Below are 26,724 nucleotides of genomic sequence, written 5' to 3'. Positions count from 1 at the left end.
CAACCACATCATCAAAACTTCTAAGCTATGAGATAAGGTATTAATTTTTAAGCAATATGAATAAATAACCACTACATTTGACAAAGTAATCTGAATGTTAAAGGGTTGAAAGAAATTTGGCTGCTGTTTCTTGCAAGTTGAGCAACCACATAGGGGTTCCTTTCTTGACACAAGGTCAATGATATTCATTTCAAAGGTTATATGGAATATTTGTCTTTGTAACTCAACCGCACTGACCAAAAGCCCTCTTTCTGTGAACAGAAGAATTAAGTGGGTTTAATTAACAAAAAAAAAAATTGTATCTTTCCAGAATTCTTTAATAGTATATGGTGGTGAAGGATCAGATATAATCTTTTATGACATAGAAAAAGAAGCAGAAGTCTACAAGTTAACTACCAATTCCAGCAGGTATTTTACCAAAATATTATTGTTCTACTTGCCTTGTTTCTTTTTATTGAACATACATTTTTCACTTTGTTTTTTTTTTTTGTTCCTACCTCTGTGTTGTCTGTTGTCGTATTAGTATAATCCAATATCAATATGTTTTGTGTTTCATTATCTGTCAGTTGTTTAATATGTTTCAATTATTTTGCTGGTATTTATCTTGTTTGTTCATTTAACTCCATTCTTTTTTCTCCATCCTGGCATGGGTTGGATGAAGGCTCATTTTTGAGGTGGCATTCTAAAAGTGCAAATTACCGCTTGTCGCTGTACTACAAATGGTGACATTTATAACTTACCACAAATTGTAAACATTTACTTTGTTTCAAACGGCAACCTATACAACTAAACTAATTAGGAAATTAATTTTATCAAATTAGAAAAGTTCTACCTGACTGGCCGGAAACATGCATGCATGCACACAAATGACAGATTTTTGAGTTTCTCTCTGCTGAATTTAGTCACAAAGCACAGCTTGGGTTGGCCCACGATGCCACACAGTGGGACTGAATCTAAAACCGTTCAATCATGTCGGCACCTGTGCCATTATTCTATATGCGGCTGTGGGTATTCGTATTCTGTGTCATTGCACGGAAGTGTTCACCTAGAAATGGTGATGATTGTTGACTATCCCTGTCAAGTCATTTGCTAATTCCGTACTTTGGAACTGAAGTGGAATTTAAAAACCCTTACTTGAGAAACAAGTAAGGGTTTGTTATAGAAAGAAAGCACATGCAGCTGTAAAATAATTCCTCAATAATAATATCTATTCATCCAATTAATGCTGCCATAGAAAAATGGATATAAAAGCAAATATTTTATAATAGTAAATAGAAATTTTACTAATATTCATTTAATGGATATATGTAAATCATCCTACACTGTGTCTTACTATAGAGCAGAATGCACATTGGAAAATTATTTCAATTGAACTTTGGGCTTCTTTCAGATGCAACCGTCTACTCAGGCGGGCTGCGTATGGTTGCATCACAAATGCATTGGCAATACCTATATAGTATGTTTGTTGTTGTTGGCACTCCGTCGCTTACAACGTTGAGGGTTCCAGTCGATCCGATCAACAGAACAGCCAGCTCGTAAAATTAACGTGCAAGTGGCTGAGCACTCCACAGACACGTGTACCCTTAACGTAGTTCTCGGGGATATTCAGCGTGACACAGTGTGACAAGGCTGACCTTTTGAATTACAGGCATAACAGAAACAGGAAGAGTGAGAGAAAGTTGTGGTGGAAGAGTACAGCAGGGTTCGCCACCATCCCCTGCCAGAGCCTCGTGGAGCTTTTAGGTGTTTTCGCTCAATAAACACTCACAACGCCCAGTCTGGGAATCGAAACCACGATCCTATGACCCCGAGTCCACTGCCCTAACCACTGGGCCATTGCGCCTCCACATATAGTATGTACATATCAGGTATTGCTACTACTTATTTACCTAGTCTATACACCAAGTACAAGCACAGCATTGATTTTTCTGAACCAGGGGTGGTCACCTGTAAATTAAACAAATATATTTACTTAAATAATTAAATGAAACACAGGTACCTGTACATTTTAGCAGCTGTGGGAGTTTGAAGTTCCTTCTCATAAATTAGTGCAGATTATAAGAGGTGTGGAGAAAATTCGTTGTGTGCCTGTGATGCATTTATGCAACTGAAGGAGCAAGAAGGAAGTAACTCTTGCTGTTTTCTGTTGTGATGCTATATTAAATGTTTTCATTGCCCTGCGTATCAGCTATAACTCTTTAGTAAGGAGTTTTAGTTATTAAACTGGGTACACGTCGCTTCGTTTTTAACCTTTATTGCTTTAGCATTCAAACTAGCCATATCCGGCCCAAATATTCTATATATTTTTTTTTCTTTAATCAAACTGGCCAAGTCCAGTCTCTTACATCTACCCTGCACTGTCACTCCAAAAATAAACAATCATATCATTGAAACCTCAAAACTGAGATAATTCACAATTAATTCAAAGCAATGTGAATAAACAAGCATGACATTTGACAGAAATAACCTGAATGCTGAAAGTCCTGTACCACAAGTAACTGCAGTTGTTGTTGAGCCCCTAACTGCGCATAACCACAATCCAAATTGTGTTTGTTGCTTGTGGCCATAAAATGAACAAATTCTGTGTGAAAAAGAAGAAAGTTTAACTTCATTTTCGGAAGAAGTTCCTGCCAAAACACTTCCTATCTGTACTGTGTGCATTTGTATTTCTTGTTTTATTTAGTGAATTTCTTAGGATTTTCCTCTTTGATTTTGAAGCATTATGGTGAGTATACTTCAAGCAGTGAGATAGAATTTTATGATATTTATTAAGGATTTTATTAGAGAGAGCTTGAAGTTGGAGAACAAAAATCAGAGATGTCAATATCATTTGTATACACAAGCAATCTAAGTGATATTGAGATTTCTCAATTCTGAGCAAGGATGGAATAATTACATATTTAATCATTATGATGATCCTTTTGTTAAGTGATGTGAGACTTACAAAACTTTTGAGTTGAGAAGCAAAGCCCTTCCACTAATTTCTTTAACTTTATACTAAAGAAAGTTTTTTGTCAGCATGAGCAGTAAGATCACAAGGTATGCATGTCTGCAGAGCAACACCACTTTCATCATATCAATAGAACAGATGAAAGCACATCTCTGCTTTTTCTAATGGAGTTGTGCAACTTCCAAATTACATAGACTTCTGTCACAATTCACCTCAGTGACAATAGATCAATACCCAGGAATTGATATATTGTAAATATATGTGAAAATACCTACATGTAATCAATTTATCAACCTACCTGGGCAGGTGAAAGTGACATAACCACAGGTAAAATTCAGCAAGTAAAAGCCACGTTATTAATGTACGTCATCAGTCAATACATTAAAGTGATAGTATGTTGTCAACTTAATGTGACAGTCCCATAAAAGGGAAGAATGCTACTGTTATGTAGCCCTAGGAAACATTTCCTGTGTCCTTATGTTTTCAAAGTGGAGATAAGCACCTCAGCCCAGCCAGCATCCAGAGACTAGTTTCAGAGTCATTGCTTATCATAAGTCTGGAGTAGCATGGCCTGCTAGCTGTCGATGCCTATCCGCCTTTGAAAACATATATATTTCAAGTGAAATATATATATGAAAACATAAGGACACAGGAAATGTTGACAACATGCTATCACTTTATCATGCGGCTACTGCATAAATCTCTCTTTCTATTTTCAAAAGTCAGTGAATGTATTTCACTTGAAATATGTATGTTTTCAAAGGTGGATAGGCATTGGCAGCTAGCAGGTCATGTTACTCCAGACTTATAATGAGCAATGACTCTAAAACTAGTCTCTGGATGTTGGTTTTGCTGGGTGGAGTTGCTTATCTCCACTTTGAAAACATACGGACACAGGAAATGTGTCAAGTCCAACAGGAAACGGTGTTTCCTAGGGCTAAATAACAGTAACATTCTTCCCTTTTATGGGACTGTCACATTAAGTTGACAACATACTGTCACTTTATTGTGCTGCTACTGCATAAATCTCTCTGAAAGATTTAGAAATATATTATTTTTATAGTCAATACATTCTATCAAATTTTATCCCTATTTATGCAGTTGTAATATTTTTATGATTTTTATTCTGAACTACATGCATTTCATAGAAATCTCTAACTTCTAGTAGGATTGGGAGATTTGTACTGAAAAAGTACCATAGAAATAAAGTTAAAACAAGTTATCTTCTTTGTAATGAAACACCTAACCCCCAATGACCATAAAATGTAAACATTAACTCTTTTTTAATTATATTTTAATTATATTTTCAGAATTCGTGGTCTGTGTCACAAAGTGCTCCCATCTGGTGACAATATCCTTGCTAATGCTTGTAGTGATGGCTACATCAGAATATGGAAGGTTACCATTGACGATGTAAGTATAAATCTATTATTAGGCTACTCTTTTAGTTTAGGTACAAGCAGCTGAACACAGCATAGAATACATTTGTCAACATGTGCTATCTTGCAGACAAAAGAGTTCTCATGTTTGGCTTGTTACTATGTAAATAGGCATGAATGTGTCCATGGCTTATGATTGGCTAAAATTACCCAAAATTTTCAAACTTTAAAAGCTATTAACTCTTTATTTATTGATTTATTGCAAAAATGAATTTCCAAGTAGTGATTAGCATCTAAAATCATATTGCACTAAATATGAAATCAATTTGAGCAGGAATTGAAGAGATTGAAATTTGGCAGCCAAACTGAAAAGAACCAAGATGGGATTTTTAACAGCTGGAACACCTTCTATCTTAGGTCTGTTCAGTCAAGGTTGACCTGGAGCTAAATAACCCTTTTTACTCTAGGTAGGCATAGGGCCTGAAATTTTGGGGAAGAAGCTAGTCAATTGCATTGACCTCAATGCTCAACTGCTACTTGTTTTTTCAACCTTGAGAGGATAAAAGGCAAAGTCACCTGCATTGGCATTTGAACCCAGAACATAAAACACTAAGAAATGCTGCAAGACATTTTGTTAGGTGTCCTAAGAATTCTGCCACCTCATTGGAACTAAATAATGACCATGACTACAATAACATCTAACTCTGATTTTAACATTGTATTATTATTATTGCAGAATGACATTGTCACCAAATTGCTGGCAGAACACAACAGTTCATTCCGTCTGACTTGCATAGCTGTCTATGTGAAATCTTCTGACAATAAATCTAAAGAATCAAAGCCTGGAAGAGAAGTATCAACAAAAGGAACTGAAGTTCCATCTCAGGATAAAGAAACAATTAAGCGTAAAGTTATTTTATCTGAAGATAAAGGTGAGGATAAAATCTATTTTGTCTGTTTGTCAATTTCTACAAGAAACTAAAAATCTGTGTGTATTTGTGTGCTTGTTATTATGGCACCGTGGAGGCGCAATAGCCCAGTGGTTAGGGCAGCGGACTCGCAGTCATAGGATCGCGATTTCGATTCCCAGACCGGGCGTTGTGAGTGTTTATTGAGCAAAAACACCTAAAAGCTCCACGAGGCTCCGGCAGGGGATAGTGGCGAACCCTGCTGTACTTTTTCACCACAACTTTCTCTCACTCTTACTTCCTGTTTCTGTTGTACCTGTATTTTCAAAGGGCCAACCTTGTCACAGTGTGTCACGCTGAATATCCCCGAGAACTACGTTAAGGGTACACGTGTCTGTGGAGTGCTCAACCACTTGCACGTTAATTTCACGAGCAGGCTGTTCCGTTGATCGGATCGACTGGAACCCTCAACGTCGTAAGTGACGTAGTGACAACAACAATTATGGTACCAGATGTCTTGAACTATTAAAGAAGCGTTTCTTTTTTTTTTTTTTTTACTTTGCTGTTTTTCTCAATGGTGTAATTTGTTGAAACTGATCTAAACGCTCTGCTGATGATGATGATGATTTAAGTAAGAATCAGAGCAGCAATTTTGATAATATGATGGTGGAGGGTTAGATACCATACCACTAATCCCCACTTCCTTCCAATATCAGCACCTCCCATCCCAATATTTTACTGGTACTTTCTTTTTACCATAGGAATTGAACTGTGAGATTAAAAATGCTGGAAGAAATACTGCAAATATTTTTTTTTGTTTAAACTGTAATGATTCTGCCAGTTTCTACATAATGGTTTCTAATTTAGGCACAAAGCCACTATTTATAATAGGAGGAGTTTAGTCAATTTTGTTGCTCCCAGTACTTGGCAGATACTTTATCCCACCCACCCTAAAAAAAGGATGTAAGGCAGTTGAACTCAGAGTAATGAAAGGAAGAAATGTCATTAAGCATTTTGTTTGACATGCTAATGAGCTAATGATTTTGCCAGTTTGTCACCTTACTACCAATAAAAAATTGTTTCTAACATCATCATCATCATCGTTTAACGTCTGCTTTCCATGCTGGCATGGGCTGGACGTTTTGACTGAGGACTGGAGAGCCAGATGGCTGCACCAGGCTCCAATCTGATCTGGCAGAGTTTCTACAGCAGAGTTTCCTTATGCCAACCACTCCGAGAGTGTAGTGGGTGCTTTTTCGTGCCAGTCAGGCGGTACTGGCAACGGCCACGCTCAAGTGGTGTTTTTTACATGCCACCTGCACAGGAGCCAGTCCAGCGGCATTGGCAACAACCTCGTTCGAATGTTGTTTTTTATGTACCACCAGCACAAGTGTCAGTAAGGCGACACTGGTAACAATCACGCTCGAATGGTGCTTTTTATGTGCCAGTCAGTGGCCCTGGCAAAGATCACACTCTGATGGTGCTCTTAGCGCTCCACTAGCATGGGTGCCAGTCATGTGGTGCTGTCATTGAATTTAATGAAACCTGTAATTTCGAAAAGTCAATTAAATCAACCTCAGTCTTTGAGCAGCACTTTAGTTTATCAATCCCAGAATCATAAAAAGCTAAATTGACCATAGCAGGATTTGAACTCAAAACGTAAATGCCACACTGCATCTTACCTAGCATGCTAACGGTTCTGCCAGTTCACTGCAATAATAATAATAATAATTCTTTTTCGACTAAATGCTTTCAATATATAAATTAATGCTTATTCTCACAAAATAAAAAAAAATGCTAATTTTCGTGCTTACTCATGTACTCGATTGTACATCTATAAGTGATACAGTTGATTTCCTTATGACGTGTACATTGAACTTTATGCTTCTTTGGAGAAATCTAAGACCAAATTATGTCCAGAGTTGTTCCCCCTTATGTTTTAGTATTGACTAATCACAGTATAATTAATTTATAAATAGGTTTTAATGATCACTGCATTGAATGTTGTAATAGATTTGACTAAATGCTTTTAAGTTTTATTATATATTTAAAAGGCGGTGCTCCAGCATGGCCACAGTCACACGACTGAAGCAAGTGAAAGAGTGAAAGAATAATTGATATATAATAGTGTCCTCATCTTTGCTGCTTTAGTCGCAATATTTTAGCCATTATACCTGCTGATCTTTAGTTGCCTATTGTATTTAGTAATGTTCTTGGGATTTAGAACCGAATCTATCATTAAATCCAAAGGGGGTGAATCATCATCATCATCATCATCGTTTAACGTCCACCTTCCATGCTAGCATGGGTTGGACGATTTGACTGAGGACTGGTGAAACCGGATGGCAACACCAGGCTCCAATCTAATTTGGCAGAGTTTCTACAGCTGGATGCCCTTCCTAACGCCAACCACTCAGAGAGTGTAGTGGGTGCTTTTACGTGTCACCCGCACGAAAACGGCCACGCTTGAAATGGTGTCTTTTATGTGCCACCCGCACAAGAGCCAGTCCAGGGACACTGGCAACGATCTCGCTCGAAAACCCTACAAAGGCCAGTCAGGCGGTACATATATATATATATATATATATATATATATATATATATATATATATATATATATATATATATATATATATATATATGTCTGTACGTATTGTCATCGTTTAACGTCCGCTTTCCATGCTAGTATGGGTTGGACGATTTGACTGAGGACTGGTGAAACCAGATGGCTACACCAGGCTCCAATCTGATTTGGCAGTGTTTCTACAGCTGGATGCCCTTCCTAAAGCAAAACCACTCAGAGAGTGTAGTGGGTGCTTTTACGTGTCACCCGCACGAAGGCCAGTCAGGCGGTACTGGCAAAGGCCACGCTCATCTCGCTCGAGAAACCTCATGTGTCACCCGCACAAGAGCCAGACCAGGGGCACCGGCAACAATCTTGCTCGAAGAAATTTCATGTGTCACCAGCACAGGAGCCAGTCCAGGGGCACCGGCAACGATCTCGCTCGAAGAAATTTCATGTGACACCAGCACAGGAGCCAGTCCAGGGGCACCGGCAACGATCTCGCTCGAAAAACCTCGTGTCACCCGCACAAGAGCCAGCCCAGGGGCACCGGCAACGATCTCGCTCGAAAAACCTCGTGTCACCCGCACAAGAGCCGGCCCAGGGGCACCGGCAACGATCTCGCTCGAAAGATTTCATGTGTTGCCCGCACATGAGCCAGTCCAGGGGCACCGGCAACGATCCCACTCAAAACATTTCATGTGTCACCCGCACAAGAGCCAGTCCAGGGTCACTGGCAACGATCTCGCTCGAAAGATTTCATGTGTTGCCCGCACATGAGCCAGTCCAGGGGTACCGGCAACGATCCCGCTCGAAAAACCTCATGTGTCACCCGCACAAGAGCCGGCCCAGGGGCGTCGCCCGCACATGAGCCAGTCTAGGGGCTCTGGCAACAAACCCGCTCAAATATTTCATGTATCACCCGCACAAGAGTCAGTCCAGGGGCACCAGCAACAATCTCGCTCGAAAGATATCATGTGTCGCCTGCACATGAGCCAGTCCAGGGTCTTGGGCACGATCCCGCTCGAAAGATATCATGTGTCGCCTGCACATGAGCCAGTCCAGGGGCTTGGGCACGATCCCGCTCGAAAGATTTCATGTGTCGCCCGCACATGAGCCAGTCCAGGGGCACTGGCAACGATCCCGCTTGAAAGATTTCATGTGTCACTCGCACATGAGCCAGTCCAGGGGCACTGGCAACGATCCCGCTCGAACGATTTCATGTGTCGCCCGCACATGAGCCAGTCCAGGGGCACCGGCAACGATCTTGCTCGAAAAACCTCATGTGTCACTCGCACGAAAGATATCATGTGTCGCCCGCACATGAGCCAGTCCGGGGGCACTGGCAACGATCCCGCTCGAAAGATTTCATGTGTCGCCAGTCCGGGGGCACTGGCAAACGATCTCGCTCGAAACATTTCATGTGTCACCCGCACAAGAGCCAGTCCAGGGGCACTGGCAACGATCCCGGTCGAGAAATTTCATGTGTCACCCGCACATGAGCCAGTTCAGGGGCACCGGCAACGATCTCGCTCGAAAGACTTCATGTCGCCCGCACATGAGCCAGCCCAGGGGCACCGGCATCAATCCCGCTCGAAAGATTTCATGTGCCGCCCGCACATGAGCCAGTCCAGGGGCACTGGCAACGATCTCGCTCGAAAGATATCATGTGTCGCCCGCACATGAGCCAGTCCAGGGGCACTGGCAATGATCCCGCTCGAAAGATTTCATGTGTCACCCGCATATGAGCCAGTCCAGGGGCACCGGCAACGATCTCGCTTGAAAAAAAAAAAAAAAAAAACCTCATGTGTCACCCGCACAAGAGCCAGTCCAGGGGCACTGGCAACGATCTCGCACGAAAGATATCATGTGTCGCCCGCACATGAGCCAGTCCAGGGGCACTGGCAACGATCCCGCTCGAAAGATTTCATGTGTTGCCTGCACATGGGCCAGTCCAGGGGCACTGGCAACGGGGATAGATTGTTCTCATTGTATTAGCCATATCAAGAATATTCTCTATATTAGTTCATCTACGATTTCGTGTTGTTTGGCAAATGCAGGGCTTGAACACAGCTCCACTAAGTAACCCACTACACTTTAACACTAATCGTTACAAGTTCAAATCCCACTAAGGGTCAGTTAAAATAAGTATCAGTTGACCCATTAGCATTCAGATTACTCTGTCAAATGTAATGCCTATTTACTCTTTACTCTCCTTTACTCTTTTACTTGTTTCAGTCATTTGACTGTGGCCATGCTGGAGCACCGCCTTTAGTCTAGCAAGTCGACCCCAGGACTTATTCTTTGGAAGCCTAGAACTTATTCTATCGGTCTCTTTGCTGAACCGCTAAGTTTCGGGGACGTAAACACACCACCCTCGGTTGTCAAGCGATGTTGGGGGGAAACATATACACACATCATCATCATCATCATCATCGTTTAACGTCTGCTTTCCATGCTAGCATGGGTTGGACGACTTGACTGAAGACTGGTGAAACCGGATGGCAACACCAGGCTCCAATCTAAATTTGGCAGAGTTTCTACAGCTGGATGCCCTTCCTAACGTCAACCACTCAGAGAGTGTAGTAGGTGCTTTTACGTGTCACCTGCACGAAGGCCAGTCAGGCGATACTGGCAACGGCCACGCTCGAAATGGTGTCTTTTATGTGCCACCCGCACAAGCCAGTCCAGGGGCACTGGCAACGATCTCGCTCGAAAATCCTACGGGAGCCAGTGAGGCGGTACTGGCAACGGCCCCGCTCAAAATGGTGCATCTCATGTGCCACCCGCACAAGAGCCAGTCCAGGGGCACTGGCAACGATCTTACTTGGCTTGCCGGGTCTTCTCACACACAGCACATTTCCAAAGGTCTCGGTCAGTAGTCATCGCCTCTGTGAGGCCCAATGTACGAAGGTCTTGCCTCACCACCTCAGCACAGGTCTTCCTGGGCCTACCTCTTCCACGGGTTCCCTCAACTGTTAGGGTGTGGCACTTTTTCACGCAGCTATCCTCGACGGGCTTCTTTCAGTTTCTGTCTACCAAATCCACTCACAAGGCTTTGCTCGGCCTGAGGCTATAGTAGAAGACACTTGCCCAAGGTGCCACGCAGTGGGAATGAACCCAGAACCATGTGGTTGGTAAGCAAGCTACTTACCACATGGCCAATCCTGCGCCTATTAAAAATTAATCGTCCATTATTTGGTAGATATGAGAGACTAGATCTAGCTGGTTTGAATATAAATGTAGAATATTTGGACAAAATATGGCTGGATTAAATGCTAAAGGGTGATGAAGTTGATTTAAATTGACTATATTTCTCCCAGAAATGCCCAACTTTTACCTTTGTGAAAAAGATATGCCTTTTAATAAGGCATATCATAAGCATACTAGACAAAGTGCTTAGCAGCATTTCTTCTGGTTTTATATTTTAAGTTCAAAGTCAGCCAAGGTTGACATTGCTTCAGCACTGGAGCACTGTGATCAATTCTCGGATCTATTTTAAAACGGGGGCGCCAGTATTTTCTTAACGAAACACTTTGAAACTTGGGACACTGGTAGAATGTTTCATATAAAACATCTTTTACTCTTAGTCTTCTTAACAAAAAAAAGGAATTCGCAAGTTATTCCATGTTAAAGTTGTCGTATTTCTGTAATTTCAACCAATCACTGACGTCTATTCAGCTGAATAGAGTTACTGCTGGGCAGTCATAAAAATGTTATTCCCTGTGACATGTTTCATCCGGTTTAATCGTAATTTATACGCATATATTGTTTATATAATAAATTACGCTGTGCGTATCTATGTGTGTAACAATTTTAGAGTTCGGATTCTTGAGTTAGGGTTAGGGTTAACAGTCTAGTTAGGGTTAGGGTTAGGGTTAGTGGATTAATACGATATACACCATTACAGTGCTAACTGTTTTCAACTGAATAGACGTCAGTGATTAGTAGAAATTATCGAAATAAGACAATTTTTTTACATGAAATAAATTCGAATACAAAAATGTTTTTCTGTTCTATAACACAAAATAGATAAGTATACGAAGTTTGAAAGTCTTTCCGTACCAAAAACACTACATAAAACATAAATGAAAACTGGCGCCCCCGTTTTAAAATAGATCCCAATTCTCCACAAAAGTAGCTGGCCTTGTACCAAAATTTGAAAGTATTATTACCTCTACCTTAGCGAAGACGGAGGTATTGTTTTCAGTCAAGTTTGTTTGTTTGTTTGTCTGTGGACAAGATATCTCAAGGACCACTGGATGGATTCAGATGAAACTTTTGGGGATGTTTGGCCTCATAACTGGCATGAACTGATTAGATTTTGGGATCGATCTGGTACCAGACAAGGATTCTGGATTATTCTCGTTTGTGAGAGCAGTCGAGTTTATTTCAGATATTCTCATTTTAAAAATCATCTCCTGCTAATCGTTGAGAGGATGTTGGTGTTGCCTTGTCAGAGGTTTGTGCTCTCTTAGTGCTCTTGTTATTGCTATGAAGGTGGAAGCTGATGAAATGGCAGAATTGTTACAGCATCTGACAATAATACCTTCCCATGCTTGTTATGGCTCTTTACATTAATCATTATTTAACATGCTGTCAAACCGTCATACCCATGCCAGCATGGGTAGGACAGTTTGACAGGGAATTGGCAAGCATCAGGGCTGCATCTAACTGCAGGATCATCTTTAGCATAGTTTTTGCGGCCCTTACAGGGTACACTGGGTGCTTTTTCCATGCCACCTGATCTAATGATGTTGCTAAGTAACTTGCAAGAAAAAGAATGAAATAGAAAAGAGGAAGTACTTATGAGAAAATTCTGAGTTTAAATCCTGCTGAAGTCTGCTTTTCCTGTCATCCTTTCAAAGTTGATATGATAATGTACATGTCAATTCTCAGGAGCAATATAAAAGGACTACCTTTCTCCATCCCCTAACTCAAACCCCTACCCAAATTCCAAACCTAGTGTTTAAGTTAGAAACAGTGATGAGAGTGGTAGTAGGTAATATCAGTTTCTACTCTGGACATAATTTAATTTCTTGCATTATTTAATTACTTTCTGCGCTCAAATCTTATTAGGAGTCAACTTTGCCGTTCTTCCTTTTTAAGTTATTATAAGTACCATTCATTTGCAGGGGTGGGGAGTGAATATAAATCAATGGCAATACATCTTACATGATATTATGCTACTGCTAGAAAGTGTATGTAAGAACCTCTTTATTAAATTCCAAACTCTAAATTAATTGACAAAGCTTATTTTACTAAATCTCACCTAATTGTTAATTATAGTGTTTTATTCAAGATCTGGTCATGAAAGGATTAATTCATCATTCAGAGCAGAGACGAAATTCTAAAAGCTTTTTAGAATAAAGCCTCCTGAATAGAATAATAGAATAAAGCCAGCAAATTCAGTTTAAATCATCATTATCACAACTTTGGTGAACAGATTGTATGGTCCATAACTTCAATAACGAAGCTTTTATTTGGACTAAATTTGGCAGTTTGCTTAAAAGGAAAAGTAAACAATATCCCATCCAAAAATAAAAGTATTTTTGAAAAACATCAAAAAATATCAACCAGATTATGCTTTGAACAAAACAATTTATTCAAGGTAGCCTTTAGCTTCTGCCATGGCCTCAAGACAGCTCTGGAACCTGGTGCATGTATTCCTCACTGCTTCACTGGGGAGATCTTCAAGCACCTCCTTGAACTTGGCCACCAATCAACGTTGGTGTTGCAGGCAGAGTGGTTGGTATCTTACTCAGTATCATCGCATGCATAATAATCCATGGTATTACAATTTGGGGAATTATGAGGCCATAAATTGATGGCAAGGAGCCGAATCCTGCTGCCACACATATGGTCTTCCAGCAGCAACCCTCTCCAACCAGGGGTTAACCAGTTTCCAGCAGCTTCAAGTAGCTGTCTGAATTAAGCTTAAGGCCCTATTTGAAGATGTGGGGATGAACGCTGGTATGCAGACACAATCAGAATACCTTCTGTCTCTTTCTTCATAGACTCTGTTACAGCTATGTCATGTTTTACAGTGTTCACAGGGTATTGAGCAGTAGTCATGATATAAGTGGGATGTTCAGCTCATGATTGTAACATTTTGGGTTCAATTCCTGCACAGGTGGCATGTGTTCTTGACCAAAGTACAATATACACCAGTCTGCTCAGCTTTTATGAGTATCAGCTGGGTGCTGGTGCAACTGTCTTCTTTTGATCGCATACATCCTGGCTGTTCTTCTGACTCAAGGAAGTGAGGTGGTGAAGAGGTTATGAGTCTGCTTGTGACCTACTTAGGCACTTGAAATGGTTAGTGAAAACATGATACATATTCCTAAGTCATATCCACAAGCGATGGCTGACTGTATTGTGTTGGATGGAGGAAATGGTTATAGGAAAGAATTTCCAAAAGTGAATATTGAGTACAAACAACCCTCTGTTAAAGCATGTGGGTTATATGTCATCATGATCATATTATTTTTCGAATCATTAATTTAAATCCACACCAATATATAATTAAGGTTGGGAAGGGCTCAGCTGCTGAAATTGATACCTACACCAGCTGACTGCAAACCTAAGCCAGATCCGTTTAAAAATAAGTTTGATATTTCAGTGCATTTTCCTTATTATTTTGCATTGCATTCACATCAAATGTCACTTTTTCGCTGGATCTTTTGACATAACTGAGTATAACCTACAGAGTGTAATTGTAATTTGACAGAAATGGGATCTTGTTCAAAACGGGGGCACCAGTTTTCATTTATGTTTTATGTAATGTTTTTGGTACCGAAAGACTTTCAAACTCTGTATACTTATCTATTTTGTGTTATAGAACAGAAAATAATTTTTGTATTCGAATTTATTTCATGTAAAAAATTGTCTTATTTCGATAATTTCAACCAATCACTGACAACTATTCAGCTGTTTACACTTACTCCTTTGGAAGTTTAAGCGGTGTAAAGCGTATTTAATCTCCATTACTTCTGACATTTTGCAGAGGCAACACACGTGTGTTCGTTTTCCCTAACCCTAACCCTAATTGACTTGCTCCTTCCCTCAAAAATCATGCCTTGTGCCTATAATAGAAAGGTTTATTAGCTACTGCCAATATGCTTCAGCCATTTTTTGACAAGGAAATAATAATTTTATCACCGCCAGAATCGTTTGAGAATCGTTTGTTTACGTAGTCAGCACTTAATTTTTACGGCTGAATGGACATCAGTCATTGGTTGAAATTACAGAAATACGACAACTTTAACATGAAATAACTTGCGATGTACGTTTTTTTGTTAAGAAGACTAAGAGAAAAAGATGTTTTATATGACACATTCTACCAGTGTCCCGAGTTTCAAAGTGTTTCGTTAAGAAAATACTGGTGCCCCTATTTTGAACAAGATCCCAGAAATGTAGTAACAAAAGGGTTAAACTGTTTCAACTAATCCTCTAGATCACTGGTTGTGATTAACACTTCCTGCTGGCACAGTCATGAAGAACCTATATGATAAATACAGTTTAGCTCTTTAGCACTCAGATTACTCTGTCAATTGTAATACTTATTAACATTGTTTTGAATTATTATTATTATCATCATCATCATTATTTAAAGTCTGTTTGCTATGCAGGCATGGGTTGGACAGTTTGATAGGAGCTGGCCAGCTGAAGAGTTGCCTGGGCGCCACATCTATTTTGGCATGGTTTCTATGGCTGAATGCCCTTCCTAACACTAACCACTTTACAGAGTGTACTGGGTGCTTTCATGCAGCACTGTAACGAGTGCTTTTATGTGGAACTAGCACCCATGCATTCACAAGATTACGATATCAGCTAAAGGGGAATGTAGAAGACATGCCTGTATGTGAGGACAACCACTCTCTTCTCAAGCGCAGCAAACCACCAGAAGTCTCAGTTCCTTGTCATCCCCACAATCCTATGACTGCGAGTCTGCTGCCCTAACCACTGGGCCACTGCGCCTCCACGTAGCAAGTCATAAAAGGTGGCAATATGACGTAATGGTCGTTTGCCCGAACAAGCATAATTGTTGGTAATCCTATTGGTTAAAATTACTGCCCATATACGAATTCTAAACTTTCGTCAAAGAAATCTTTCATGATATACGGTTCTTAAAATTCAGATATGAGCAATTATTTTTGGGAAATTACTCAGTGTTCATAGAATGTTACTAAACTCCACAATACTCACAATAGTGATAGTAGGATGTTACTAAACTCTACGACACTCACTCATTGAGATATTGGCTATTTATTATGCCATGTCTATGATTAAAATCCAACAAGACTTATTTGAATTGTTGTGAACTCTAGTAGTTAGTATGAAGGATTAGCTAGTGTGAATTTTAAGTCATAATTCTCTACGACAAAATAACTTTACTTTCCAATTGTACTATAAATGCTAAATGTACATAAACTGATATAGTAATTATTTTCTCTTTCTTCACGTTCTTCAACTTGTTAATGAAATTTATTTCTGCAATTCTGAAACTGTATTTCTTTTTATAGCAGTTAAAAGAACACAAATTTGTTTTTCAATATACATGCACGCATAAAATGTCTGTTAGTGTTTCAGAGTATATATTTCTTGCTGTGGCATTTATGTAGCTGGAGTCAGGATTTATGTATAATGATACCACTTATAAGTAAGTTATAAGTGACGTGTTTATCAATATATATTCCTACTTCAAAAGTAAAATATATTTTTTATCTATTTCCAAATAGGAAACATAGAAGTAGTGTTACACAAACAGTAACCAAACCAGCTATAAAAGCATTAAAGTTGTCCCTTATCTTGGTTTAGGTCCTTAAAAAATAATTATGAACTCTTGCATTAGTGTAGTCAGTACTCTTCTGAAATGATGAAGGAGGCTAGGTTGAAAGAAATAATGTTGAATACTGTAAAACATTTAATCTGGTGCTCCACCAGTTTCTACTACTACCACTATTGACACTAATATTGTGTATGTTTGTATTGAGATTTGTTTAGATATTAAAATCTGAAACTGTTTTGTCTTTTGTTTACAGAACTGGTGAAACACAAAAAGATGAAGAAAAAAAAGAAGACAGCTATAGAAGTCATTCAATAGTTAATGTTTATTGTATATTTTGTAAATAAAATATATTGATTTACCATGAAAGTTTTATAATATTTACTCTTTCTTTTCTTCAGAAACAGCTGCATGGAAAAATCTTGTTTGCTTTTACTTGTAACCACAGATAAATGTGCCATTAATGGCTTGAATTACCAACTGCTAAGAACATAATCGTTGCAGTGTATTTCATCAGATCATCATCATCATTCGTTATTCATAATCGGATGCTGAAGTATCTAAAATTTACCAAAGTTTGTAGAAAAATAACATTTTTTTTTTGTTGTTGTTGTTGTTTGTGATTTTGTTTGACATTTAAAAACATTTGTGTATGGTCAAACATATTTTAATAACTGAATATGTTTGAGTCAGTATTTAGATTCTTAAATATGAAAACGGAAGTTAGAGGATGATGGTGTGCGTGTGTGTGTGTGTGTGTGTGTGTGTGTGTGTATGTATAGTTCAGTGCCAATGAGTGGCCTATTATTAGTGCTTCACTAACATTGCCAATTCCTCAAACAGGAGTAGTCTATTACTGTTTGAGAAACTGGCAACCTGTTGGCGAAAATTTGACCATAATGGATTAGTAGATCAGACTAAATCTAATACACTCTACTTTGGCATTGAGTACTTTTTCTTTGGTTCATTGTAAACAACACATATATGATTTGTCTAACCCCTGCTATTTTATGTGACATGCAAAGTTATTTACATTACAGGGTAAAATTTATATATTTGGAACTTTACCTCATCAGTCTTTTGCAGTAAAAACAATAATTGATGTTAGAGTACTTGATTGCACTCCTGTTATGTAATTATTTCTGCAATTTGGTGGAACGTGTGTGTGTCCTATAAAGCTTTGAATACCATACCTGTTTCCTGCATAATTGTTTATGTATACATACATATGTATATATATATATATATATATATATATATATAATGATAGGCCACACATTGGCACTGAACACACCATCATCTATAAGTGCAGGTATGGCTGTGTGGTAAGAAGCTTGCTTCCCTGTGAGCTGGCAGAAACGTTAGCACGCCGGGCAAAATGCTTAGCAGTATTTCATCTGCTGCTATGTTCTGAGTTCAAATTTCGCCGAGCTCGACTTTGCCTTTCATCCTTTCGGGGTCGATTAAATAAGTACCAGTTACGCACTGGGTCGATATAATCAACTTAATCCGTTTGTCTGTCCTTGTTTGTCCCCTCTGTGTGTAGCCCATTATGGGCAGTAAAGAAATAAGAAGCTTGCTTCCCAACTATATGGTTCCAGTTTCAGTCCCACTGCATAGCATCTTGGGCAAGTGTCTTCTACTATAGCCTTGGGCCAACCAAAGCTTTGTCAGTGGATTTGGTAGACAGAAACTGAAAGAAGCCCATTGTATATATAGATATATATGTGTGTGTGTCTGTGTCTGTTTGTCCCCCACACCATCACTTGACAACCAATGTTGGTGTGTTTATGTCCCTGTACGTTAGCTGTTCAGCAAAAGAAACCAATAAAATAAGTACTAGGCTTTCAAAGAATAAGTCCTGGAGTCTATTTGTTTGACTAGAGGCTACAGTCAAATGACTGAAATTCATAAAAGGATATATATACATACACAGATTGCTATATTGAGCTAGATCTGTTAAATCTACAAATCTGAATATTTTGTGTGGATTATTGGATAATGTTATATCCTGTCAACTTCTCTAATACTTCGACCACTTAGTTTGTCTTTTATTTTAACTGCAGTGTATGTGTGTTTGCAGCTGCTATACGTTGTTGCTGAGTGATTGAAACTGTACTTACTCTAGGAATTCTGGTTTTTTCCTCATCAAGCTGCAGAACTCTGCATATCCAATACCATCCTCAATATCCATGTCTGCCTCATCCATTACCTGCAATTACCATTTGAACCAATGATAAGCCTCTACATGGTTCCTTGTGGTGTCCAAAATAGCAGCACAAATGCCCTTATAGTCATGCTTGGTTGTCTTAAAGGTACACATAATAGATTAATGTAATCCTATATGTACTATACAGCAGTTGGCTGGTGGAATGCTGTGATCTCAGACACTTATAGGCCATGAAAACCAGATAACCAACTCTTATAAATCGTCACGTTAAAAGCACCCAATACACTGAAGTGGCTGGCATTAGGGCATCCAGCTGCAGAAACCATGCTAAAACAGACAATTGGAGCGTGGTGCAGCTCTCCGGCTTGCCAGCATGGAAAATGGATGTTAAGAGATGACGATGATCATGATGAAGGCATTACTTATTTACTTACTTCAATGCACTATACCTAAAAGTGAGATGGGGGCTGGTCATAATTAGAATTACCTTTTGATCACAGATCTTAGCTCAGTCAGGACTAAACAGCAGCTAGCAATTATACGAACTAACAAGGTATCAGCTGTCATGTGACACACTTTGGAATATACATTTGCCACTGTGGATAATATCGAGTAATGTTGCATAGTTACAATCATTATGATTTATTGTATTCACATTCTATGATGTTTGTATAAAAATAAATTGAAATTAATATTAAATACAAGACACATATTACAAATGACTCACTTTATCAATGAGAAACTCTATTTGTTCTTCGGATAAGATGTCTTCATCACATGCATGGCTCGTCTTGATTAAACATAAAATTGCTTGTTCAATGTCACTTCGGGAAATTATTTTGTCATCATCGAAATCTGATTTAAAAAAAAAAAAAAATCAGTGTTATATAAAATATCAGTGTGCATACTCGATGGATGTGTAAGTACCTTGAGAGAAAAGTTGACCCTAAGAAGCATTAGTTGTGGTGTGCAAGAGAGATGATTGCGCTGGTATGGTCATGTGGCGAGAATGGATGAGGATAGTTGTGTGAAAAAGTGTCACACCCTAGCGGTTGAGGGAACCTGTAGAAGAGGTAGACCTGGGATGAGGTGGTGAGGCACGACCTTAAAACATTGGGCCTTACCAAAGCAATGACTTATGACCGAGACCTTTGGAAATATGCTGTACCGGAGAAGATCCAGCATGCCAAGTGAGACCATAAAAGTGCACGTAAAAGCACCCACTACACTCTTGGAGTGGCTGGCGTTAGGAAGGGTATCCAGCTGTAGAAACTGCCAAATCAGATTGGAGCCTGGTGTAGCCGTCTGGTTCGCCAGTCCTCAGTCAAATCGTCCAACCCATGCTAGCATGGAAAACAGACGTTAAATGATGATGATATATATTTTTTTATTTTCTACTTGTTTCACCTATTAGACTGCAGCCATGCTAGGGCACCATTTTGGATAAGTTTTAGTCGAATTTATTGACACCTGTATTTTTTTAAAGCCTGGTACTTATTTTATCTATCACTTTTGCTGAATTACTAGGTTACAGGGACGTAAACACACCAACACCGGTTGTCAGCCGGTGATAGGGGACACACATACAGATCTTGTATTTCAGGATGGTCTTTTTTTTTTTTTTTGCCAAATAAACACATCCACTATATATTCATCCCTCACTCGTTTATTATTGTTCTTATTTTATCTATGTCCAATGTCTGGAAATCTTTCATCAAACATCTGTGATCTCTTCAGCGACTTTTCCATCCACGAGTTTCTTCCTGTTCTGTTTAGGACAGTTTTACAGTGTCGCGGTTGGATGTTTAGGGAAGCAGCAATCAAATGTAGTGAAGAATTGTTTCATGATCTTGGATGAGATGTTCAAGCCCCAAATTCGGCTATACCAAAGGACATCATGGTTTTTGTATTTTCTGTTAGGTCTATTTGTTTGGGTATTTGGAGTAACGTTAGGTGTTTAATGTGTTGCCTGTTGCTAGTTTTCTCTAACTTGTAGTTGGTTCTTATGTGTCTAGGTTTGGTTAGTTTTTTCTTACTGTATGGGATTCTATTATCTAGGTTTTTAACTTTGGTTAGTATTGTATTTGGTAAGGTTGTTATAATGATTTGTAGAGTTATTATTACTACTACTAGGGGCGTATTAGATTTTCCCATGGTATCCGGCCTTAGTTAGGGCTATGTTATCATAAGGTGTGTTTGTTGAATATATTCTTGGTGGCGGATAATCTAGATATTCTAGCCGAAATGTTCTTAATTAGTGTATGGTGGACTAACAACTCCGCCAGCTCACCGCTGTATAAATAGGCACAAGGCCTGAAATTTGAAGAGAGGGAATAAGTCGATTACATTGACCCCAGTACTCAACTGGTACTTATTTTATCAACTCTGAGAGGATGAAAGGCAAAGTCAACCCCGGCAGAATTTGAACTCAGTATGTAAGGTCGGATGAAATGCCACTAAGCATTTCGCCTGGTGTGCTAATGATTCTGCCAAATGAACTGTCACAACCAGCTGGTGTGCCTTGGTGGAGGGTTCATTTTACCAATAAAAAAAGGACCCACATTAGTTGTACTTCACGTCATTTTTATCATTATCAGTCAACTAGTTAATTAACTAATTAATCGTTTGATCAATTGCTTGGTTCGTCATAGTCTGTGACATTATCGATTATGTACCTTGTGACAGAAGTAGGGCGGTTTATATTAACATTAACATTGAGAGTGAAGGCGCAATGGCCTAGTGGTTAGGGCAGCGGACTTGCGGTCATAGGATCGTGGTTTTGATTCCCAGACCAAGCGCTGTGAGTGTGTATTGAGCAAAAACACCTAAAGCTCCACGAGGCTCCAGCAGGGGATGGTGGCGAACACTGCTGTACTTTTTCACCACAACTTTCTCTCACTCTTTCTTCTTGTTTTTGTTGTGCCTGTAATTCAAAGGGTCTGCCTTGTCACGCTGAATATCCCCGAGAACTACGTTAAGGGTACACATGTCTGTGGAGTGCTCAGTCACTTGCACATTAATTTCATGAGCAGGCTGTTCCGTTGATCGAATCAACTGAAACCCTCGACGTCGTAAGCGACGGAGTGCCAACAACATCATTGATAAAGTTAGAGACTGCGACGAAAGTACTCTGATGAACCGATGCAAAGATTGATCAAATAAGTGATTACTTGACGACTGGTGTGGAGTTATTTACAACCCCGAAATTTAGCTAACTAGTTGGCTGATAACAATACTTTCTATTAAAAGCACATGGCCTGAAATTTTATAGGAGGGGTCTAATAAATTACATCAACCTCAGTGTTTCACAAGTACTTAATTTATTTATCTCGAAAGGATGAAAAGCAAAGTCGGCCTTGGCAGAATCTGAACTCAATGTAAAAACGGACGAAATGCCGCTAAGCATTTTGCCTGGCGTGCTAACGATACTGCCAGCTTGCCACCTTTAGTTGGCTCAACATAGTAAAAAGAAATAAAATGTAATCAATCCTTGTTTTATTATTGGCAAAATAACCCTCCCAACGTATAATAATGTCTATTTGAAATCAAGAATAGTGCAAAAAATACAAGAACGAAATATCGCTACCAACTGATGGACAAAGGTACACATTTACAATACAAGCAGCAGAGTGCTTCAGTTACCTGAATGATACCAAAACAGGATTAGAGTACTGCCCTGTGAAACATAATGAAATGGAGTAATTAAATCCTGAAAATAGTGGATCCCTGTCCGAGCCATCGCCGGCGTCATTGCTATTTCACTTGAATTACACCCTACTCCCTTTAAACATTGAAAGGGTACACTATTCCTGAAAACAAGACAGGTTAGTCACGGCTGGAACAACTTTGATTATAGGATTACATCTGCTCCATCAGGGCCAACAAACAACAACAATGGTGTATGCCAGGTTTGATCTGTGGATTGGTACAACCTAAAAGAAAATCCTCAGCTCAGCTAAGCATCAACGGTGAATAGAAGTATCTAAGTAAACTGGGGCAAGTAAAGTCTTCTGAAAAAGACACAGACCAGGCAGCCCTTCTTTCCTACAAACACACATAGAAAGTGGGAAAGTAGGACATATTTCAACAGTAGACCCACATATTTTTTTCTTGACACAATAATACATCAAATAACTTTGTTACAACATATGCAAACAGTAGTACTTAAAACCAACCGGCAAATCTTACTGGAAATATTTTCAAAAAGGCAGTCAAATATTCTTTTACTTCTCTTGGTCATTTAATTGTGGCCATGCTGGAGCACTGCTTTGAGTCAAAGAAGTCAACCCCAGGCCTTATCCTTTGTTAGCCTAGTACTTATTCTATCGGCCTCTTTTGCCGAGCTGCTATGTTACGGGACTGTAAACACATCAACACTAGTTGTTAAGCGATGGTAGGAGGACAAACACAGACACACAAGCACACATACACACACAAGTATATATATATATATATATATACACACACATATATATATATATATACGACAAGATTCTTTCAGTTTCCATCTACCAAATCCACTCACAAGACTTTGGTCGGCCTGAGGCTGTAGTGGGAGACACTTGCCCGTGGTGGGACTGAATCCAGATCCATGCTTCTTACCACTCAACCACTCTTGCGCCTGTAATGAACATATTACACAGCGAAATACATATATAGGTGCAAGCATGGCTATGTGGTTAAGAAGCTCACTTTGCAACCAGACGGTTTGAGATTCAATCTCACTTGGGTGAATATCTTCTATTATAGCCCCGGGTCGACTGAGGCTTGCTTTCGGATTGAATTTGAAGAAAACACCATACAGATACATACATACATATATATATATATATTTTTTTCTATTATTTGTTTCCGACATTTGACTGTAGCCATGCTGGAGTACCACCTTTATTCAAAGAAGTCAATCCAGGACTTATTCTTTGTAAGCCTAACACTTATTCTATCAGTCACTTTTGCCAAACTGGTACATTACAGGGACGTAAACACACCAACAAGGTGGGGGACAAAGACACATACACATAAATAAATATATATATATGAGGTAGGCCCAGGAAGACCTGGGCTGAGGTGGTGAGGCAAGACCTTCGTACATTGGGCCTCACCGAGGCGATGACTACTGACCAAGACCTTTGGAAATGTGCTGTGCGTGAGAAGACCCGGCAAGCCAAGTAAGATCGTTGCCAGTGCCCCTGGACTGGTTCTTGTGCGGGTGGCACATGAGATGCACCATTTTGAGCGTGGCCGTTGCCAGTACCGCCTGACTGGCTCCTGTAGGATTTTCGAGCGAGATCGTTGCCAGTGCCCCTGGACTGGCTTGTGCGGGTGGCACATAAAAGACACCATTTCGAGCGTGGCCGTTTTCGTGCGGGTGACACGTAAAAGCACCCACTACACTCTCTGAGTGGTTGGCGTTAGGAAGGGCATCCAGCTGTAGAAACTCTGCCAAATCAGACTGGAGCCTGGTGTTGCCATCCGGTTTCACCAGTCCTCAGTCAAATCGTCCAACCCATGCTAGCATGGAAAGCGGACGTTAAACGATGATGATGATGATGATGATATACTGTGAAAATAATAAGGGTAAAAAATTTTCACATCGGTGTCTAGCATGCATAATAAAGTCAATAGACAACATATTTTCGTATATAATACTGCACGAACAATTAAGTATTAAGTATAAGATGGACTTATGTATTCTTCCTCACATTTGGATTTTTATGTATTCTCTCTCCCACTTGGATTTGAAATGTTGCCACATTTATAATATGTCTTTTCTACAGTAATTTTTCTGTATTTTTTCGTGCAGCTGAAGATTGCTCTTCATATTGCATTTAAGGTAATGCTCACATTACTTAAATAAATTGGAGTAGCATGAAACGTGCGTACTGCAATCACCTTTGAAATCCGTGTTGCTTATTTTTTTATTTTAATCACCTACCCTTTTGGGATGCGATATTCGGGTGCCTACACATAAGTACCATATTCAACTTTGAATCTATATCTAAACCGTCTATGAATATATATATATAGAGAGAGAGAGAGAGCAATAAGAAAATAAAGGGGATCAAAAGGTAGTATTCATCAACTTTTAGACATTATATTATGTCGATTTATTTACTAAAAGGACAATTATAACAATATACATACATGTATAACATATTATGCTTTACATATATAATATATAAAATACTAGCAGAGATACCCGGCGTTGCCCGTGTTACATGCAATGGAAGAATTAGACTTCTCCATTTTCTGTAATGAACTGGAATACCTATGATTCGAATTTCATCAGAATTGCAGATGAGGGTTCTTTTCCTCTTTACACACCGTAAAAAAAATTCTAATCATGACACATGTATCCCATACTACTGATCTTTATGCGCAGATTCCAAAATTGCAGTCTTTGGAAGCTGTTAAAAGGATTTTGCTCCTGAAAAATGGATGTCATGGAGCTCTAAAATGTAGGAGTTAAGGCCCCTGGGGGTGGGTGTCTTAATATCAACCAGAGAAGTTGAATTGTTGAGAATCTTTTGAACTAGGGTCTTATATGTATTGTTTGAATTTCTTTGAAATAGGAAATATATGTGTATGCTCACTGGGTTTGTGAAAGAGAGCAAAGCTACAGGAAACCAAAAGACAAATGATCACAATAAGCAGTCAGCTACCCTACCCTAGTCATTACTACTCTTCAATGTAGGATTCCTCACCATACAGGTGACAGGCACAGCCATAACATGCATTACGGATCTATAGCAATTGGAAGGGCATGACCCAACTGAAACATTAACAACTGTGTGACGTAAGGGCTAAGGGGAAATGAAAGTGTCACCTCTGGAGTTTGCAACTGACCACTATACCGATAGGCAACTAGACAGAATAAATTTACAATCTATAAATGTCTCTGAATAACCAGTCACTCATCTGGGAAGGCCTTGAAATCAATGTTACTACCTAGGGACTATGTGTGACCCAGTGATAATAAAAAGACTCCAAGGAGGTCTGCAAGGAAATAACTTTACTCAACAGTTTGCAACTGAATCAGTTGAGGCAAAGATGCCTCTCATTTACTTGACAATTTATGCACCACATTGCAGAAATCACAATGTAAGTATATCTCAAAGCAAACTCTTTCATTATTGTACCATTGAATTACAAATAACACTCATCTTCTATGCTCGGATGACCCTACAGCTTCCAAGAGTACAAGTGTATTCGTCTTTGCTTAGATAAAATGACTAAACTGTGTGTGTTAAGTCCCCATGAAGAGGTCTTTCTAACTTCTAAAAAGATTAAATTTTAGAAATATTACTTCATTTGTGTCTAATATGTATGGTTAAAATTTCATCAACAGCAAAAATATGAATTTTCATGGGGGTTATGGCCCTTATGCATAGAATATAATTACCAAATTTCGTAAAGATCCATTCAGTACTTTTGACCTAGTTTTGGATCATAAAAAATGACTAAAATTTGGGAGTTAAGGCCCCCATTAGAGGGTCTTAGAATCCTCATGAGAAGTGGAAAGTTTGAGAATACATTTTGATGTGTGTCAATTACCCATGGTTGAAATTTCATCAACATCGAAAATGTATGAATTTTCATGGGAGTTCTTCCCCCTTTAAGTCATCTCAAATTCAAAGCAAACATACTGCATTATACCTGCCGTTATGCATTGAATCTAAGTTCCAAATATCATAAGGATCCATTCAGTAATTTTGGTCCATGAAATTGTCTGAAACACACAGCATTATCCTTCTCCCTCGGCTTGGATTTTGTGTTCCAAATTTCTATCGGTTTCTTCTTGTTAAACCGGTAAGTTATGGGGGATGTAAATAAACAAACAGCAGTTGTGAAGCAATGATGAGGGAAAAACACAGACAAAGACACACACATACGCTTACATATATACATACATATACATACATATATATATATATATATATATATATATATATATATATATATATAT

At 39.1% G+C, this 26,724-nt stretch overlaps 2 protein-coding genes across 3 annotated transcripts in view; one reads left to right on the top strand and one right to left on the bottom strand.

Annotated features, from left to right (window-relative positions):
* The window catches only part of LOC106867492 (p21-activated protein kinase-interacting protein 1-like), a 29,796-nt gene extending 12,839 nt beyond the window's left edge, over positions 1–16,957 (top strand). For both annotated transcript variants that reach the window (XM_014912377.3, XM_089356140.1), the window contains exons 7-10: positions 311–408; positions 4,261–4,363; positions 5,066–5,261; positions 16,845–16,957. In XM_014912377.3, coding sequence (XP_014767863.2) covers positions 311–408; positions 4,261–4,363; positions 5,066–5,261; positions 16,845–16,906 — 459 coding nt within the window. In that variant the 3' untranslated portion in view covers positions 16,907–16,957. The remainder of the gene's footprint in view (positions 1–310; positions 409–4,260; positions 4,364–5,065; positions 5,262–16,844) is intronic.
* LOC106867493 (calcium and integrin-binding protein 1) overlaps positions 16,890–26,724 on the bottom strand; it is a 75,929-nt gene continuing 66,094 nt past the window's right edge. The window contains exons 5-7 of the mRNA XM_014912378.3: positions 19,486–19,613; positions 18,712–18,800; positions 16,890–17,148 (exon numbers count right to left, since the gene is read on the bottom strand). Coding sequence (XP_014767864.1) covers positions 17,127–17,148; positions 18,712–18,800; positions 19,486–19,613 — 239 coding nt within the window. The 3' untranslated portion in view covers positions 16,890–17,126. The remainder of the gene's footprint in view (positions 17,149–18,711; positions 18,801–19,485; positions 19,614–26,724) is intronic.

The sequence above is a fragment of the Octopus bimaculoides genome, chromosome 8, assembly GCF_046866305.1.
Source record: "Octopus bimaculoides isolate indiv1 chromosome 8, ASM4686630v1, whole genome shotgun sequence".
Lineage (NCBI taxonomy): Eukaryota > Metazoa > Mollusca > Cephalopoda > Octopoda > Octopodidae > Octopus > Octopus bimaculoides.
Note: the sequence above shows the minus strand (reverse complement) of the source record. Positions and strands in the feature narration are given on the sequence as shown.